The 18987-nt window shown below is 38.0% G+C and overlaps 1 protein-coding gene across 1 annotated transcript in view; it reads left to right on the plus strand.

The window, feature by feature from the left end:
- KCTD8 (potassium channel tetramerization domain containing 8) overlaps nucleotides 1-18987 on the plus strand; it is a 233958-nt gene that overhangs the window by 135306 nt on the left and 79665 nt on the right. The window contains exon 2 of the mRNA XM_068943006.1: nucleotides 14736-14807. Coding sequence (XP_068799107.1) covers nucleotides 14736-14807 — 72 coding nt within the window. The remainder of the gene's footprint in view (nucleotides 1-14735; nucleotides 14808-18987) is intronic.

Raw genomic sequence — 18987 nt, forward strand, 5'->3', positions numbered from 1 at the left:
CCTCCCCACCCCTCAAAGAAGGGCTAGATGGAATAGTTCAAATAGAAAATAAACTAGTGGTCCTAGTATTTACCTGTGGGGGCAATAATAAATCTAGCCTTAACAGGTGTAGTCTTCATTATTATGTTATGATTTTATAATAAATGCTATATACTATATATTACATATAGAATATATATAGAATAACCTTTCTACTTAAATAAAATGAAATCTTGAAGTCATGGAGTGAAATCCTACTCTAAAAAATAATATATTAAGAGTAACAGACCTTCACATATCATAAAAGCTGCTGGAGTCACATGTTCTTCATAAATCCTGATAAAAGATATTGCTAGGAAAGTAACAACACCATATTTACCACTGTGAACTTCCTCCTCTTCTTAGTACTTAGAATTTTCTATTTTGAGTTCTCATGGAAATAAATAGATACAATATATTCAGAATTGTGTTCCCTACCCCCACCCCACCCAACTTCAATCTCACCTGGCTATTCTGTCCATTTCAATTCATGGTTTCATTTTCTGGAAAACAGGTGCTCATCATCATGTCAGGTTCGCATTTTGAGAGGCTCAAAAAGCATGGTTTCAGCATTATGGTTCTGAAAAACTATCTTAAAAAACAAATTCAGCATTTGAACTGAGCAGAAACATTCAAATCTAGCAATAAAACAATTTCATTTTCTGTATGTATTCATCATGCAGTATGGTAGGATGAGTACTGCATAAAAAAGCAGCTTCACATAGAGCTGTCCACTGAAGCTTGTTGATTCCGTTGTTTAATTGTTTGGTTGATAAACTGAGACTTGATCTCCACTGAAGTTGATGGAAAATTTTTTACATTGAAAAGGGGACTTGAGATTCTTTATCACTTTGGCAATTTTGAAAATGTTATTAATGATCTCTCTTTTTCCCCCCCCCCCACTTAAGCTAAACCTACTGATTATTTAATGTTTTATGTTTTCTCTTGGAATTTTGAGTTGTCTCATGACTGTAAACGTGAAAATCTCAGTTACCCTTTCACACAAAATTCTCCTTTTTGTTTAATTCCATTTTCCTCACGGTTTTTCTCATAAAATCTTAGCCATTTTCTTAATTCTTCTTAACTTGTTTCCAGAAGCTCTTATGCTTTCTCCCATCTCCAGGCTTCTATAGTACATTTTTCCTCTCCATTTTCAAAAAGATTGAGTTGTCTTAAAAATAAATAGACAGCAAGCAACTTTGTGGGTTTTGCATCTGTTGCTATAATTACTGTACTTTCAGTAAACTATTCAAGTTAACTTCAGTAGTAAGTCATTTACTTGGTCTCCTGAGAGTAGTAAAACTTCTGAGCTTATTGCTCCTATTGTGTTAAATCAAACTATGATTTCCAAGTTGGACAGAAAATTATATATTAGGGTCTTGTGTGTAGCCCTTGCTCATACTGGGGAACATTTACTTACCTGAAAGATCTTATTTAGATGATTCACATACATGCTAACACTTTGCAATCCCATCTTAAGCAAGGCATGAGACATTGTTGACCATGTCACCCATTAGTCAGTAAGTGCAATCTAATGACCCTTCTCTCTTTGCAATTCAATTTATAACCCTTAGACACTTTGAAAGGTAACTCTATCATCTGCACATTGATTTCAATTGCTGAGAAGTAGATAGGAGAAAATTTATGAACTAGATAGGGCAATAATATTTAAGCTAATGTATGTAAAACAAGTTTTGATGTGATGCATACTCTTAAGAAAGAATACAGTCCTCTCCCCTCCCCTCCCCTCCCCTCCCCTCCCCTCCCCTCCTCTCCTCTCCTCTCCTCTCCTCTCCTCTCCTCTCCTCTCCTCTCCTCTCCTCTCCTCTCCTCTCCTCTCTTTTCTCCTCACCTCTCTCCTCAAGAGTTGACAGGAGATTTGGTCAGTTTTTGTTCAGGAATTTTACACCATGCACATAAGTGTAGAAAAGAGATATGGCATGTCTAGTGCCTCTGGGAGTGGAATAATTGATCTATATAAGTTGTTTCATGGTAGTAGACCTTAGAAGCAACTGAACTAGCAAGATGTACATTAGGCTTTCTTAATATAGCCTTCTATGACTGTGTTTATTGCTTTTGGAATAAGGTTAGGTGAGAATTAACTGTGAGCATCACAACTTAGCGTCTATCTAAAATTCTTTGTTGTTGTGAAATCAGTTACTGCTGGAATATTCAGGACTCAGCACTTTTATACTTTGCATTGCTTATAATCCTAATAGAAATGAAAGAAAATGTATGTTATAGATAACCATCAAATTCCTAATAAAAGCAAACCAGCTCAATTATAAACTCTATAGCTACTGGAATAATACATTGCTAAAAAAGGTGTAGCAGTCAATAAAAAAAAATGTTCTGAAAACCCCTCCACGTCTGTGTAGCATTGCATCCTGGCAACCACAAAACACCAGCTTTTTACTGAAAACAAAGCCTGGTTTGTGTGTCCAAGCTTTTCATGTTTACTTGTTATCATGTCACACACTAATAGGCTAGGTTATTGAGAATGAACCGAGTACATTTTTGTTTCTGACATATCGAAGACGTAAGATCTTATAAAAGGTCTAGAAAATTTGAAAGCTCTAGTAATTGTATTGCTGAGTTCATTCCTTTTTTCTTCTTGTGGAAAGAAGAACAACTTCAACGTAGATTTCAGTAAGTCTGCAAATCAGTCTCAACTCCTTGAAAAATAATTCATAATAATGTTACTAGAGGCAACCCAGAGTCACAATGGAATATAACATTAGGAACATTCACGAAGTTTATTTGAAATATTTATTGAAGGAATAGTTTCAACTGTACTTGGAATTTAAAAACAATTAAGAATGATCACAAACAATTAAGAATTAAAAAACAGTTAAGAATGATCATTCTCTCTTGATGGGAGAGAATTCTGTGAACTGCTCTCAAGCATCCAAAGTTACTATTATTCGAGGTAACCTTGAATATTAAGGTGATAAGTAGTCACTAAAATTGCCAAATTTTCTTCTGCTCCTAACAGATAATTGAAGTTTTATAGAGAAGGAAAAAAAAAGATGAAGAGCAAATATATTTCAATTCTGAATTTGTGAAGCTTTCAAATAGTAATTTGAGTGAATGGAAATATTGCAATAGATGTAAGTGTGTGCCTGACTGGGCCCATTAGTATTATACAAATTTGAGCTTATCTGGGATACTTGCAACCTGAGTTTTCATTATTTCTAATACAGATTTTCACAAAGTTGTTCTGAGGGACAAGTTGGCATTATGGAGCCTTTTTAAAATAATAAAATCAGAAGTTGAATAGAAAAAATTGCAGCATATCCTTTTAGGAAAACCTCAGAAAAGACCTCTTTTTGAAAAGGAACAGCGGTGATGTGTAGGCAATGAGACTGCATTAAAGTTAAATCATCCTCACAGCCTCCAATTAATTTGTTTTTTTACTAACATTTTACAGTTCTATGTTACTCATGGTACTGGCTCTGAAAGTGACTCTGATTGTTTGGCAGCTGTGATGTGAATCTAATCTCAGATTTAGAACATTGGCAAATTTAATCTGAGAAGCTCTCTGAGCATCTCTAATGATAGCAAAGCAAGGATCCAAAAACATTTGGAGTTAACAGTTCAGCTGATAATAGGGGAACAGCAGTCTGAATGAAATGGAGTCTTATGTAGGGTTGTGCTTTGTGAAAATGTATTTTACATAAACATAAAGGCAAAGATGTGGCAAATATTAAAATGGATTTCTGAGTGCCTTGAAACATTACAGTTTTAAAGAGAAAAAGTTCAATTCTTCAGTGACTAATGTAGAACTGAAACATTTCAAAGTATTGTCTTCAAAATAGTGCCACATGCCAGATGGAGGTATTGTCATGTTGTTGCTCAAGATTTACAGTCCCATTCTCCCCACTGGATGGGCTCTATAATCTGACTCTTTCTCCCATGGGGCATCTCTTTTTCTCCTGTTAATGAAGATAGGAGACATGATGCATGATTTATGAGCTAGAATTCTAATTCACAGCGGAAAATAGTACTATAAGAGCTGAAATTTTCACTTTTCAGAGAAAAAACTGTAGTCATCATTCAAAACTGTAGATGTTTCATTTCTCAGATACTTGTTTTTCTAATGGAATATCAACATTTCTGTTGAAAGCAGATGCTTTTGCCAAAAAAACCCATTTCCTTGGAAATGCAGTTTTGCAGTGATAAAGAAATTTCACAGCAGTCTTTTGGCCAGCCCTACTTATTAAGTATTGTACTTGCACAGCTCAAGTAACTGAAAGGAAATTATTTATTTTGCTTTTGCTTCAAAAAGTCTGTCTTCAAATTGAGACTGTCTCTTTTTTTTAAGTGAGATAAAATTCCTAGAGAAATTAGTGAAATTCTACATGTAAAATATGAGCGAAAACTGGCTCCAAATATCTATTAAAATAGTTCTCCACTTCATAATGCAGTGAGGTTCAATTTATTAATATTTATAAACCGTTCCCTGTTTAAAGTACTGTTTTCATACATTCTTATTCATAGATTCCAAAATGTTTTATAAAACAGCTAAGATTTTTTCCAGTGATGGAGCTCAGTTTGTGATACTTGGGAATCTTTATTCCCTCTCCTTTCATTCTTGTGCTTACACTGCTAAGCAGCCCTCTTTCTGAGCTGTTGCTATAAAACCAACAGAGAGCCACAATCACTTATCTGCTGCTTTCCCAGGTGAACAAGGAGCGCAGAAATCTGAGCGGTGCCCATAATTGCTGCACTTAGTCAATTCCTTTGGTAGCAGTAAAAAAAGCAATCCTGTGAAGCTTCTCTTGATATAAAAGAATGCATTGCCCTGTGTCTACTTGGTACTGTCCTAATCCCGAGTGAAGCCAAAGTGGATCAATATTTTATTTAGGAACAAGTGAAGCGCTAATAGACACTTGTTTCAGACATCAGGTGATCATCTTTGAAAAGAACTGAAAATCAAAATGTTAAAATTACTCACTTTGTTCCCATGAGGCACATGTGCATATAACGAAAACAAGTACTTGTATTGAACAAACTGGATGTATTTTGATTCAGCAATGTTTATTTTTCTCTAATGCAAAATTTGAGTTGGAGTGGTCTAATTATTGCACTTCCTGGTCTTTTAGAAACTTTTTTAGACAATGAACAATTTGCTTGCTTTAAAAAAAGACAAGTAATTGTTACAGCAAACCAATAAAAACAATATACGGTCGTCATGTATATAAGTGCATGCGAGGGGCTCCCACTATAGCTGTTACATATAGGCACTCTTTTATAGCCTTAGCTATATCATCACTGGAAATGGATTACTGTGTATCTAAATTCATTTGCACACATTATGTTTTTCACCCCTGAGGAGCAATATGGTATATAACCGCATCTGAAAACTAAAACATTGAAATTTATGTCATGATGGTGTTTATTTTGTTGTAGAATTGACTTTCAACAAGCAGTGCAATGTCTAGTAAAAGGCTCTGATCAGACAGGGTTATAATGTCATTAAGTACTGCATTTGTTAATAGCTGCAAATATTTTCTTTTCTACTACTTAAGGGTGTTGAAAAGCTTGGTAATGAGAGTGGAAATGAGCTACAAATGACGGTATACATATTGCCGTGAAGTAATTCAGCAATTGCCTGTTCCTATTTAAACTGAAAGAAAAATGTCGGAAAAGAAAAAATGCCAGACCCGCCCCCCAACCCTACAGTGTATTAGTCTCTAGAATAGTTTCCTGAAGGAATTGGTGGAAACTGGATTTTTGAATCATTTAAAACAAATCATGATGAAGCAATGAAGAATGTAAGAAGAAACAATCTTGATTTTCCAAATGCAGTGATACTGAGTTTTAAGTCTGAGATCTAGAAAGCGTTCCTTCTCCATATTAAGCAGAGGTTACTTAAGGGTCTGGTAACTTCCCATAAGGAAACAGTCCTGTGGGTGTTAAACCACTGTTGAACTATATCTATCCCCTCTGGGCTAGTTACACTTCGCGGTCATGGCAAACGAGAGGAGATGATTTAGGGTCTTCTCATGTGACTTGCTTTGCTTTGGCCTTACTGAGCTGGCTGACCATAGTTCATCACTCTTCTAGGGCTGTGACACAGCACAGGGTCACTCCTCACTATGGAAAGGGATTTGTTCCCAGCCACCCTGGTTGAGAGAAGGGGTGAGGTTGCCTTTTCATAATAATACATTTTAGAATCAATATCATGGAAATGAGCAAAATAAGCTTCAGATTGTGCTTCAAACATAGCAGTATTTAAATATTCCCCCGGTATAATAGGAACTGTACAAGACAAGTCCACATATAAAAACAAAAAACAACAACAACCAAAGCCACGTGCTCTCTGGAAGAAAAACAGTTACAGGAGCTGTTTTGATGTGAGCAGTCTCTTCTTTGTCAAAGGTCAAAATGCTGTTACCATCCACCTGTAGTAAGAGTCTAATTTGCATTTTATAGCTGACCACCCTGACTAATGTTGGCTGATGGGAGTAGCTTTCTTTGCTGGTTCTGACAGTTTTGCACCACTGTAGAAACAATGAGCCTCATATTCTTCTTTCAAAAGTTTTTCTTTGTTATGACAGTATATCCCAAGACAAATCAGAGGAAAGCTAGCAGGAAAACCTAGCTCCAGCCTTCAATACTACCTGTGAAATGAGTGCTGGAACCTATATTAAAAGGATAAAGCTTTCATTGTAGAGCACCGCATTTTTTTCTGCTTCTTAGTTCTCTTACCACTGGTTAGTTACTGCTCCTGAACTATGAGATAGAAGTTGCTGCTATAGTAATTAATTTCCTATTCTTTGTCATGATCTGTTGTTAATTTATCAACAGACAAAAGGAGACATGGCTAAGATGAACTGAGTTGAAGAAATATTTACAACACTAGTGCCAGGGTAATGAACCTTAAACATGCATATATAAAAGTACAAACTCTGTCTGATAGTCAAAAACAGCATGGTGTCAAAACCAAAGCAGTCTTTAATGTGCTGTGCGGAACTACAGTATGAGTTAATATCTTAATTAATATTATTGTAGAGATAAGTTAATCTTACAAAGCCCCTAATCTGCCCATTCCAAAAGATACCAGAATTTGCTGTAAGAGAAAATTAATAAAATGAGACACTTCTGGGTAAGAATTCATTCTTTATTTCTCAGATGAAGCATTCAGATCCTGTTTCATCTCTACTTCTACAAAATTGCCAGGGCAACTATTTCTTCAATTACTTTATTTTTGCTGTTTGTGGATGGCTCAGTCCCTACCATAGTCCAAATCATTTTGTAAGATGAATTGGCAGCCATATGTGAATTAGTACTGGGTACAGAGACCTAAGAAGGGTGGAATTTGGGTGGTCTCATTCAGCTTCTCTGCCTATTTACTGTGTTTTTTTCCAACCCTTATTCCTTCAGGCAATAGTTAGCTTGCACAGACTTTTAAGCAGTGCTCAGAAGAGAGAGGGCTGGATGAATATTTTGTCAGTACGGAGAATGCAAAGAGAGCACAAGTGCAGATTGTGTTACTTAGACAGCTGTGGGGGGTTTCAGGGAAGTGTTTTTTTTTTTTTTTAGGTGAGACTTGTCAAAGTTTTCTTGCTGCTCCCTTCATTATTCTCCTCCTGCAACAATTATTGACTTGTTTGCATAGGGCATCAGATACAATAAGTAGCAGAAAAGATAACATACTAGACAAAATATTATAGAGAGGGAAAAATCATGTCACAGAAAAGGAGAAAAGAGAGATGTAAAAGCAAGGGGAAGTGGGATAAGGGGGGGCTTTTATACTTTGACATGAACTGTGAAATCCCTAGCTATAGCTACAACAAAAATGAAAAAGTGCTCTCAGAACCACACACTAGCAGGAATCACATAGGAATGTGCTAGTCTCTTCTTGTAATGCTGCAGAAACCTCTACGTTACACTGTTTACCCTCTCATTCCACAAGGAAACATTCTTGACGGTTCTGTCTTCTCAGAGCATGAACTTGAGCAGTGATTTATTTATGCTTGGATAGTTACCTAAAAATAAGAAATGCAAATAGGATATGTATGTTTGCATTTGTAAATGTTAATATAACAGGCTAGGGAAGCTGCTATCTTGCCCTGGTATGTACAATGAAATGGCGAGAACAGGGAATAGTCTGGGATTTCATGAGTGGGGCGAGCCTTTGTGGGAGCAAGGAGCAAAAGTGTAATAAGGAGAACTTGGGAGCCAAGAAAGTAGTTTTAAATTCCTTTCCTGACACAGTAGAAAAGAAGCAAGTTAAAAGGTGATAAGACAATTACATGTTCCTGCAGGTTCCTTGGTAAAATGCTTAGCAGGGCCAAGAGTAATTACCATGTAACTGACGCTGGCTTTATTTACTTTGTAACATTCATGGCAATTATCATATAATTAAACTGCCACTACCTGATATTTACCATGCAATCAAATGACAAGAGCTACTATGAAATGTGGTTAAGTGGAGAAGGAATATGGCAATAGTGATTTGTAACTTTAATCAAAGTAACAATTACAACACAACTGAGATAACAGAAGCAGGACAGTTCTAACTCGGAGTAGTGTATGCACAAATCACAAACCAAAGCAAAATTATTTATTCTGAGGAACTTGCATTTCACACTAAAATTGTTTACTCTGATTTTATATTTGCCCACAATCCATTGAGCTTGAACAAACTTCCATTTCTACCCAATGTCTGAGGCTGGAAACCTCTCACTTCAGTAAAGCACAGGAAACAGGAATATTGCCTCTTCAGATTCTCTCTGTTGCTAGGAAGACACAAGAAGACGCATCTTTAAAGGGAAATTTAGAAGTTTGAAGAGCTAAGATATTGTCTAGAGGCATTTATTTTCCCTAAAGACTATTAAAGAAACCAAGGGTGGTTATAATCCTAACATAAGCAGCTCCATTAATTGCATGAAATTAGATAAATTGGATTCAGACCTGAATTAAAAAGACAAATAAATTAGAAATAAATTCACTAGAAGCCTGCCTAAAAAGTTGATCAGAGACTCTTATTGGAAGTTGTCTTGTGTAAGCTACATATTTGTACAATTATTTATATCCCATTTTGGCTCAGCCTCAATGTAAATAATATTATGACTTTCATTGCCTTCATGTATTTTGCACTGTGCTCTACAAACTGAAATAATTAATTGAAAACTATATCTAATACTTCAAAATGAAGAAAGTATGATGAGCATGGATTATAGTAAAGTACTTATTGACCATGTATCTTTGATAACTTTGATTTGTACCATTACTTTTGATTATGTGATAAGCGTATCAACATTTAAGGGGGATAGCTGTGCAGATCATAACACACCTTCAACAAGTAAAGTATACCATGTGACTGCAGATGAAATTATATCTTGCAGACCAGTCTCCGGGAGCTAAAGTCTCTGTTCCAAAAAAATTCAATGACCTTGAAACAAGTTAAGAGAAAATCTGTTACTGAACTGGGCTGTTAAACCCTTGCTTCAATAAATGCTTAATGAAAAGCTAAGAACTAAAAGAAAAAAAGAGGACAAATGTTTATGCTTTTCACAATTTATAGAGAAGTGTATCCACTGGAAATACATACCTTAGCTTCATGGAGCAGTGAATGCATTCATAGATGTGTTTGCATATGCATCAAATATAGGATTACTGTTCTCTTGCTCCTGGACGTTATTTTGGGGAAAGCACAGGACAAACCTCATATTTTATTTCCCCTATTTTTAAATGATTCAAGTGTAGGAATACTGTCTCCCATCACATCCTCCTAGGTAAGCTCAGGAAGTGTGGGCTAGACGAGTGGACGGTGAGGTGGATTGAGAACTGGCTGGATGGCCGAGCTCAGAGGGTTGTGGTGAATGGCACAGAGTCAAGTTGGAGGCCTGTGGCTAGTGGTGTCCCCCAGGGGTCAGTCCTGGGTCCAGTCTTGTTCAATATATTCATCAATGACCTTGAGGAAGGGACAGAGTGCACCCTCAGCAAGTTTGCTGATGATACTATACTGGGGGGAGTGGCTGACACACCAGAAGACTGCGCTGCCATTCAGAGGGACCTGGAGAGGCTGGAGAGGTGGGTGGAGAGGAACCTCACGAAGTTCAACAAAGGCAAGTGCAAGGTCCTGCACCTGGGGAGGAATAACCCCATGCACCAGGACAGGCTGGGGGTTGACCTGCTGGAAAGTAGCTCTGTAGAGAAGGACCTGGGAGTGCTGGTGGACAACAAGTTAAGCATGAGCCAGCAGTGTGCCCTTGTGGCCAAGAAGGCCAATGGGATCCTGGGGTGCATTAGGCAGAGTGTTGCCAGCAGGTGGAGGGAGGTGATGCTGCCCCTCTCCTCAGCCCTGGGGAGGCCTCACCTGGAGTACTGTGTCCAGTTCTGGGCTCCCCAGTACAAGAGAGACATGGCACTCCTGGAGAGAGTCCAGCGGAGGGCTACCAAGATGATTAGAGGGCTGGAGCAGCTCTCCTATGAAGAAAGACTGCAAGAGCTGGGCCTGTTCAGCCTGGAGAAGAGAAGATTGAGAGGGGATCTCATCAATGTGTACAAGTATCTGAAGGGGGAGTGTCAAGAGGATGAGGCCAGCCTCTTCTCCGTGGTGCCCAGCAACAGGACAAGAGGCAATGGGCAGAAACTGAACCACAGGAAGTTCCATCTGAACCTGAGAAAAAACTTCTTCACTGTGAGGGTGACCGAGCATTGGAACAGGTTGCCCAGAGAGGTGGTGGAGTCTCCTTCGCTGGAGATATTCAAAACCCATCTGGATGTGATCCTGGTCAATATGCTCTAGGTGACCCTGCTTGAACAGGGAGGTTGGACTAGATGATCTCCAGAGGTCCCATCCAACCTAAACGATTCTGTGATTCTGTGATTCTGTAATACAATCTGAAAGGAAGATATCTTGGGAGGAGTGACTAATACACCAGAAGGTTGTGTTGCCTTTCAGAAGGACCTTGATATGCTGGAGAAATGGACAGACTTCGCGAACCTTGTGAAGTTCAACATAGGCAGATGCAAAGTCCTGCGCCTGGGTAGAAATAACCCATGCACCAGTACCATTTAGGATCGACCAGCTGGCGAGCAGCTTTACAGAGAAGGACCTGCCAGTCCTGGTGGACGACAATGAGCCAGCAAAGCACCCACGTGGCAAAGAAGGCCAGTAGTATCCTGGGCTGCATTAGGAAGAGCATTGCCAGCAGGTCAAGGGAGGTGGTCCTTCCCCTCTACTCAGCTCTGATGAGGTCACACCTGGAGTGTGGGGTCCTCTTCTAGGCTCCCCAGTACAAGGAAGACATGGACATACTGGACCAAGGCCAGTGAAGGGTCACAAAGATGATTAAGGGACCAGAGCATCTGACATACAGGAAGAGGTTGAGAGCGCTGGGACTGTTCAGCCTCAAGAAGAGCAGGGTCAAGGGGGATCTTAGCGATGTATATAAGTATATTTGATGGGAGAGGGTAAAGACATTGGGGCTGGACACTTCTCAGTGGTGCACAGTGACAGAACAAGGGGCAATGGGCACAAACTAAAACACAGAAAGTTCTATCATCTGAACACAAAAAAACCCTTCTTTACTGTGAGGGTGTCTGAGCACTGGGACAGGTTGCCCAGAGAGGTTGTGGAGTCTCCTTCCTTGGAGGTATTCAAAACCTGACTTGACATAGACGTGAGCAACCTGCTCTATCTGACCGTGCTTGAGCAGAGGGATTGGACAAGATGATCACCAGAGATTCCTGCCAACCCAAAAGATTCTGTGACTCTGAATCAGCAGAAGCACAGCAGAATGAAAAACCAGTCAGAATGCCTCTGGTCCCTTGATAAATATATATGAAATGGGGGTAAGCAGATGGTCTAAATTTATGTATCATTTTTCCTGTCCTAAATGGACAGAAACATTGCTGTATTGAGGTTGGTAAAAGTGACACCACTGATCAAACATTAAATTCAAGTTTCATAGGTGTTTGTAGAGTTATAAAATACATATGGCAATTCTCTCTCTTTCTCTCTCTCTTTTTTTCATTTCATACATCAAATACATGTCTTTATATTATCAAAACTTCAACATAATCTTTTACTAAGAGCCATCCCCTGCAAGAATATTTAATTCTTATAATCCAACCTTTGCATTTGCTTGATTCAGCAAATTAAACAAGTTAATTTGCTGCCCTTGTACATAGAATGTCTTCTAATTACACTGATAATTTGCAAGCAATTCTGTTTTTTTACATATAAAGAACTTCATTTTGAAGGAAGATCTTTTTTTATACGGCTTTGCCCATGTTCTTAGTATGATATAGTCAGAGTCAGTCTGACTTTGGGTAGGTCAGATGTTCTGGTCCTTAATGTCTAGCCTCCTCTTAGTTTGAGACAGTATAAAATAGGGGCATGAGGAGCCTGTTTCTGGAGCAGATTCAGAACTACCTGCCTTAGGACTGCCTATAGCCCACTTTTAATGTAGATTCCCAGAAGACTTTCTGCAGCTTGTTCTATTTGTCTTATATACATGCCACTTCCGGAATGTGTTGAATATACTTTTTTCCACTTGTACAATCACCTTATGTAAGAGGATCTATTCACAGTAGGTTAGGAAGTGAGTAAGCCATCCCTGCTGGCTTTCTAGCAAAGGCACTAAGAGAATCTTTCACTGTTTTTCCCTGCCACAGAGGGATGCAGAATCACATCAGGAGAATTTTGGATTGAACTGCTTGGACAATTCAGATGTCTGCACAGTGGTGCTACCTTGTCAGGATGACACTCAGTTTGCTAGTCAGAAAAGCTATAGCACAGTCTTTCAAAGAATGGGATTACAACTTCATCTAGAAGAATAAAGCAGGATAGCAGAAACTCTGAAACCAGAGGCTGATATAACCAAGCTCATTCTAAATTTCCGTATTCAAAGCTCGACCCCATTAGCAGAACCCTTCTGGGAGTAGACTTAGAGAATATGGAAAGACCTAACAGGAAACTGAAAAACCACAGCCAGTGCATTTTATCTCAGTGTGTTATCTCCTGGCAGAGTCAGGTGTGCTTCATGGAAAATTACAAAAGCAATTCAGGAACTCTTTCCTCTGAGCTGCTTGCTGCAAACAAAGGTATATTTTGAATTATTCATGGAGTTTTGAACAATGGCTTCATAACCACCAACAATCAAACCCGGAATTCATAAGTGCAAGACAAAAGTTTTAGCTTTAGCTTTAGCTTTGGCAGGCAGGACTGTCTGTGCAGCATAGTGGGGATCTGGTCATTGATTGACATCCTTCCACAATTAAATATTAAATCCTAAAAGGAATTAATAATTACTAGTAACTTAAACATCCTATCTTCCCGTCACTGTTTTGAATCATGCTTTTGGTGGTACCACTGGTGGGATTACTCTGCTCTGCTCTTATTAACATTCTTTAGAGCTCAGCCTGGACAGTGTTTTTCTTAGACACAGTTTAACTTCCCGCTCTTCACTGAAGGATAAATGATTGTAAAACTCTCCTTTTAGCATCAGTTTTCAGTAAAAAGAGAGATGTCAGCAAAACACCCGTGCCACAGACCAGCAGTTTGAAAGGTTCATCTTCAAACATAGCCATTGCAGAAATTTTTCTGCAATACATAGGGAATATGGGTACAAGACAGATCTCTGTCTCATTATTCCACTAGAGTTGAAAAAATAATACAAAATTATTTATCCTTTCCAAGAACACCTAGGAACTTCCATTATCTGTCCAAAAATTAAAAGAGTGTAGCACCATGTACCACAGAACTACCACTTTGATTTGTTTGTCTACCATATTTTGTCCAGGATGTAAAGTAGAGCATCTTCTACATAATCCCCTACATTCCAGCTAAAACTGTCTTAATGATAGGGAATTTTAAACCTCTTTAAGTTTCAGCCAGTCAAACCACTTTTTCTTCCTAATGACAACAGTGTGAGTAAAGGTGGGGGGAGAGTCAGCATCTTGCTGAAATAAATTCTCAAAGGCTGCAACACAGCTTTCCAAATGAGCAATATAATTTCAGAAGACAATGCAATTTATATTTCTGAATTTATTTGCACAAAGCCACTGAAAAAAACCCCAAACTTTCAATAGTACTGAATGGTTCCATGCTATTTGTATAGAAGAAATGCTATAATAAGTAACAGCTGTCTCTTTGTAAGAGTATATTTGAATAACATTTTCACAGTGACTATGACAGGAAGATAGATAATGTTAGATAATATTGAGCAGTATGAGGAAGATTATGGTGTCACTGAAGTCAAGAAAAACCTGCCATTGACTTCAATGAGATAGAAACTTGGCTCAGTGTTAGATAAAAATAAACTCAGATGACTAGCTTCTTTTTTGCTGTCCTCAGATGAATTGAAATACATGAGGAACGTATTTTTATAGACTTTGATGCTTTCTTTGGATGTGTCCTTTCCTCTTGGAAGAAGTCCAGGAGGTTGTTTTGGGTTCAAGTAACTTATATGAAACTGTAGCTACTGCCAGTGCTAAGGGAAGTGGAAAAAAGAAAAAGTTGAATTTGGTCGTGATAAGAGGTTCCTCAGGAAATATGTTTGTATACCTCAGTGTAGGGGAAATGAAGGAACAGCTCAGTACAGAATAAGTTGTAACGTAATTTTAAAAGATAGCATTTATAGTTTATCTATACATGTGGCTTTGCACTACAAATGTATGTATTTAAAATAAATAAATAAACAATGTGCTAGAATCATAACTCTGTGTTTATATCTATTTTTTTTTTTTCTTTCTAGGAACTAGGTGGAACTTTACTGTGAATTTCAGAAGGATTCCCAAAAGTCCACTAGGCAAAAAAGTATCTCAAGGTCTGTCTCTTTCATTCTCCTAGAACTTTTCAGTTTTGTGTAAATAACATTCACTGGAACGAGGACCAACGTTCCATGCTCTTACTGGAGACATCTCATTCCCTGCCATATTTGATACCTTAGTCCCCATATCTTCCAGTGAAAGACAGAAATACTGTTTCCTGTGGAAAAACTTATCCTTAGTGACTACTCAAATGACATTTTGCAGAACATTTACTACTTGCCAAATCCACCTCTAACTTTGCCTCCAGTGAGCACTCCAGAAATTCCTATTACTTCTCACCACAGTATGATTTCAGATAAAGATTTCAAAAGTAGGGTGAAGCTTTGTTCTGAATGTTCCTTTTGTGATAAAGAAAAATAAAAAAGGACAAAGAACACATATTAAAGATGGGGAGGCATAATCAACCGCAGACTTTGCTTTAAGTATCATAGAGGTCAAGCATCCTATAATCACTATATATTCTTGTTTCTTTGGAAACCGTTTTCGATGTTTGTGTAGTGGAACTTCCCAAGTCATTTATTTCAGGTCCACCTTTTTGAGCCACTTCTCTCTCTCTGTGCTGGAACAGCATATAAGGTTATTTGAATTTCATTTTTTTAGTTTCATATTATTCTTATATTATTTTAATTATATTTAACACTATGCATGAGTTTCATTAAATAGTTGCCACACAAACGTCTGTCAATGTATTTAACACAGCTATAAGGCCTTACAAGCTGAACAGAGGAATAAGGAAGAATAGCATACACCTGCAGTTAATAAAACATTGAATCACCATTTAAACAGTTAGTGCCTATAAAAAATTGGAACTATATCCACTTTCTCCAGAATAGTTGTACAAATTCGTTAAGATATAACAAAGCAAAACCATTAAGGCATCATTAGAGTTTCTCACAGAAATAATAATGGCTGCTTTAGCAGGATTTTGAAGATGGAGACTGTTACATGATGACAGAATCTCTAGGAGGTTAAATGAAAAGCTCATGTCTTGCAGTGATTTATCAGGTTGCCGAGGGGTGTCAAAATCTTCATGGTAAAATAAGTTAATTTTTTATAGATATATATGTGTCTCTATGTGTAGACACTACCGTAGCTGCAAGGTTTATCATAATTATGTCTGGGAGTATCTTTTATAGGGATAGTAGGGACTTAGTAGGCTTGTCCTGCTTCTCTGCCCCACTGAGGATCCATTTACATAGATACACACCTCAGACCTAGTCCTGAGAAATTCTTAACTGGCTCCTTTAGGGCAGGACGTGGAAAGGCTTAGTTGTTGCTTTTCTCCCTCTTGCACATTCTCAGAGAGCTAGACATGGTCTCAAAGGCAGAGTCTGCCAGTTTGTTACTTGGGTACCATTCCTCTTCCAGAACTGATGCTGTGAGTGACATGGACTCTGCTCTCACTTTTTCAGCAGCAAAACTGTAAAGGAGCTGCATTATATCCAGTTACTTCATTGCCATCAATAAAAGTTCATTTGCATACGTTATCTTATGAGCAATAATTACATAGAAAAGTAGGTTAGGAAAGGGCCTCAAGACATCATCTTACTCTCAGGCAGGATCAAATTTACCCACGTCATTCATGATATTTATCTAATCAATTCTTAAACATGCCCAGTGACAGACATTCCCCAAGATTATCAGGTGATCTGTTCCAGAACTTCACTGTCTAGCATGTAGTGCTAGAAAGCTTCTCCTGATGTTTGACATAAAACTCCTTCACCACAATTAAAACTGCAAGCTTTTCATCTCATGGACTTGAAAGAATAAGTACGCTCTTCAGGGTCTCTGCCTCATTCAGACATCAGTATAGAGAGATGGAAAAGAATGTAACATTGTGATTTCAGTTAAAAGAGAGTTTTGATAATTTTGTTCTGTAGGGCTCTGGAATCCTTGGACTCACACAATATGTATATTTGTCACAGTTAAAATTCAGTGGCAGAACTGAACAAAGTAAAACTTACATGACCTGCTTAAATTCTGACATTCTTAAATTTTTAATTTTTGACTTTGAATTTTCAACTTTTTTTCAGAATAACACAGAACAAATATACACATACGCGCATGCGCACACACTCACATCCCACATTTATGACAGATAGGTAGACATACATACTTGCATAGACATGGACTCTCCCCTGTGGCCTCCATACACTGCTGCCTTACTGAGGATCCATTGATATAGGGCTCTAGGCAGGTTCCCCAAAAGTCGGCTAGCTTAGTCAAAAAGCTTCCTTCAATAATTAAATACTAATATTTACCAGATATTGAATTCAATCCAGGAAAACCCAATTATTGAACTGGATTCTCAAATATATCTTTCTATAAATGTTCAATGAAGTACAAAGAGAAATTTAAAAAAATGTTTGATTCTTCCCCTACTCCCTCCACACTGCCTGCTCTCCCCTCTGCTGGTTAACAGCACAGGATGCTACTTTAGCAATATGTAACTTGGGTTAGTTTATATACTTGGATGATTCTGTACTGGTGTAGGTGAGTCTGCAGATATGATCACAGAGCTTGCTTCCCTGTGCTGCCAGATGAGGTTTTGGAAAGCACAGGAAAAGCCAGCTCATGTGATTAAAAGTGTTTTCAACTGTTTTATGAGAATGAGAATTCTTATAAAAAGCAAGGAAGCACAAAATTAGTTGAAGGATGCAAGAAAAAGTAAACTAATTGCCATAAATATGGAAAATAGAAATGCTTAGGGTGCATCTACATTATTGGCTGGTACATGTAGAGAGGTAATGGCTACTTTTTGTCCACACAGCAAGCAGTGCACTGTACTGATGCATGGCTTTTGACCTGGGTACCAGATGGGCTTTGATTCAAGAGCAGCAGTTATGTGCTCAGTTCTGCCTTACAAGACTCTTGGGTACAGATGCAAAGCAAATTCAGAAGAGAAAAGAATTCCTCCAGTGTAGTAAATCACTATTGTAAATGCATTCTTAGTATATCCTTCATTGGGCAACACAAATAGGACAAAAGGGAAAGTTACAAATACAAAGGGGGAAGTTACCTAGAAATTCTCAGTCTTTTAGCTTTCCTTAAAAGGACTAAAAAATGGTGGTGAAGCCGTTCATTGTGGCTATCAACTCATGATGGTGTGGGGGTTCCATGACAGTTATGCAATATCTTTATCCCCCACCCATTAATGTCAAAGTGTCCTTGAATACAAAGCAGAGACTAGATGTGGTGGCACTTGTAAGTATAGATGATTGTTTTCCAAAGCAACGAACTCCCAATTGCGTCACCAGGATCAAGTATCTTCCATGTGACTGGTCACACAGATAATGGGATCTGACTTCTGCACGTCCCACCACAGACCATTTAATGTAGCATAAGTGACAAAATCTATATTTAGGATGGGCTATATCTCCCTTAACTTTAGCCACAAAAAAGATTATCTAATCTAAGCTGCCATCGATGGTCTAACAACTAAGCTTTCTCAGTCAATGGAGAGCACATAAATATATATATACATATATGTGTGTGTGTGTGTGTGTGTGTGTGTGTGTGTGTGTAATGTATCTATCTGTGGATAATGTGAACCATTTCCTGGCATGAGTTTATCTTCTTTCACTGTCTTTCAGGAAAACTAGATGATTAGCACAGATAGCTAACTTTCAGAGAGTCAAAATGAGTTGAGATGAATCCAATTCTTCATGCATAAAAAAAGTAGGAAGGTACTGTGAAATACAAACCTAAATGTGATAAAGATGATTGTAAGTATTCATGACAATGAGGTACCCTTTGCATCACTTTGTGAAAAAAGATTCACGTTGCAGTAATTTTTGCCAAAGTTCAAATTTAATGCAAAATCTTAAAGACAGAAGAAGACGAATAAAGGATATAGGAAGGGATAAAATATTGAGACAAGGTTCTTGGTACATGGTGGTTTTATTTCTTGCTGATGAACTGTGCAGAGAGCACAATTCAGAGCAGAAAGTAGGTGCAAGCAGCATTAAACCAAGAAGGCTGTGGGTAATGTAGGCTCATGTAATTAGGAGGACATGTCATCTACGGTAAGAAGTGCATTGCTCTGTGTGCTAGTATATGTATTAACCTCATTTTGCTGTTTGATTCCCTATGAAAATGTCCTGGTTTTGTATGAGACTGTAATATATATAAATGCTATAGATTCTCATAATTTATTATATCTTTATCTTTGCTCGT

The sequence above is a fragment of the Struthio camelus genome, chromosome 4, assembly GCF_040807025.1.
Source record: "Struthio camelus isolate bStrCam1 chromosome 4, bStrCam1.hap1, whole genome shotgun sequence".
Taxonomy (NCBI): Eukaryota; Metazoa; Chordata; class Aves; order Struthioniformes; family Struthionidae; genus Struthio; species Struthio camelus.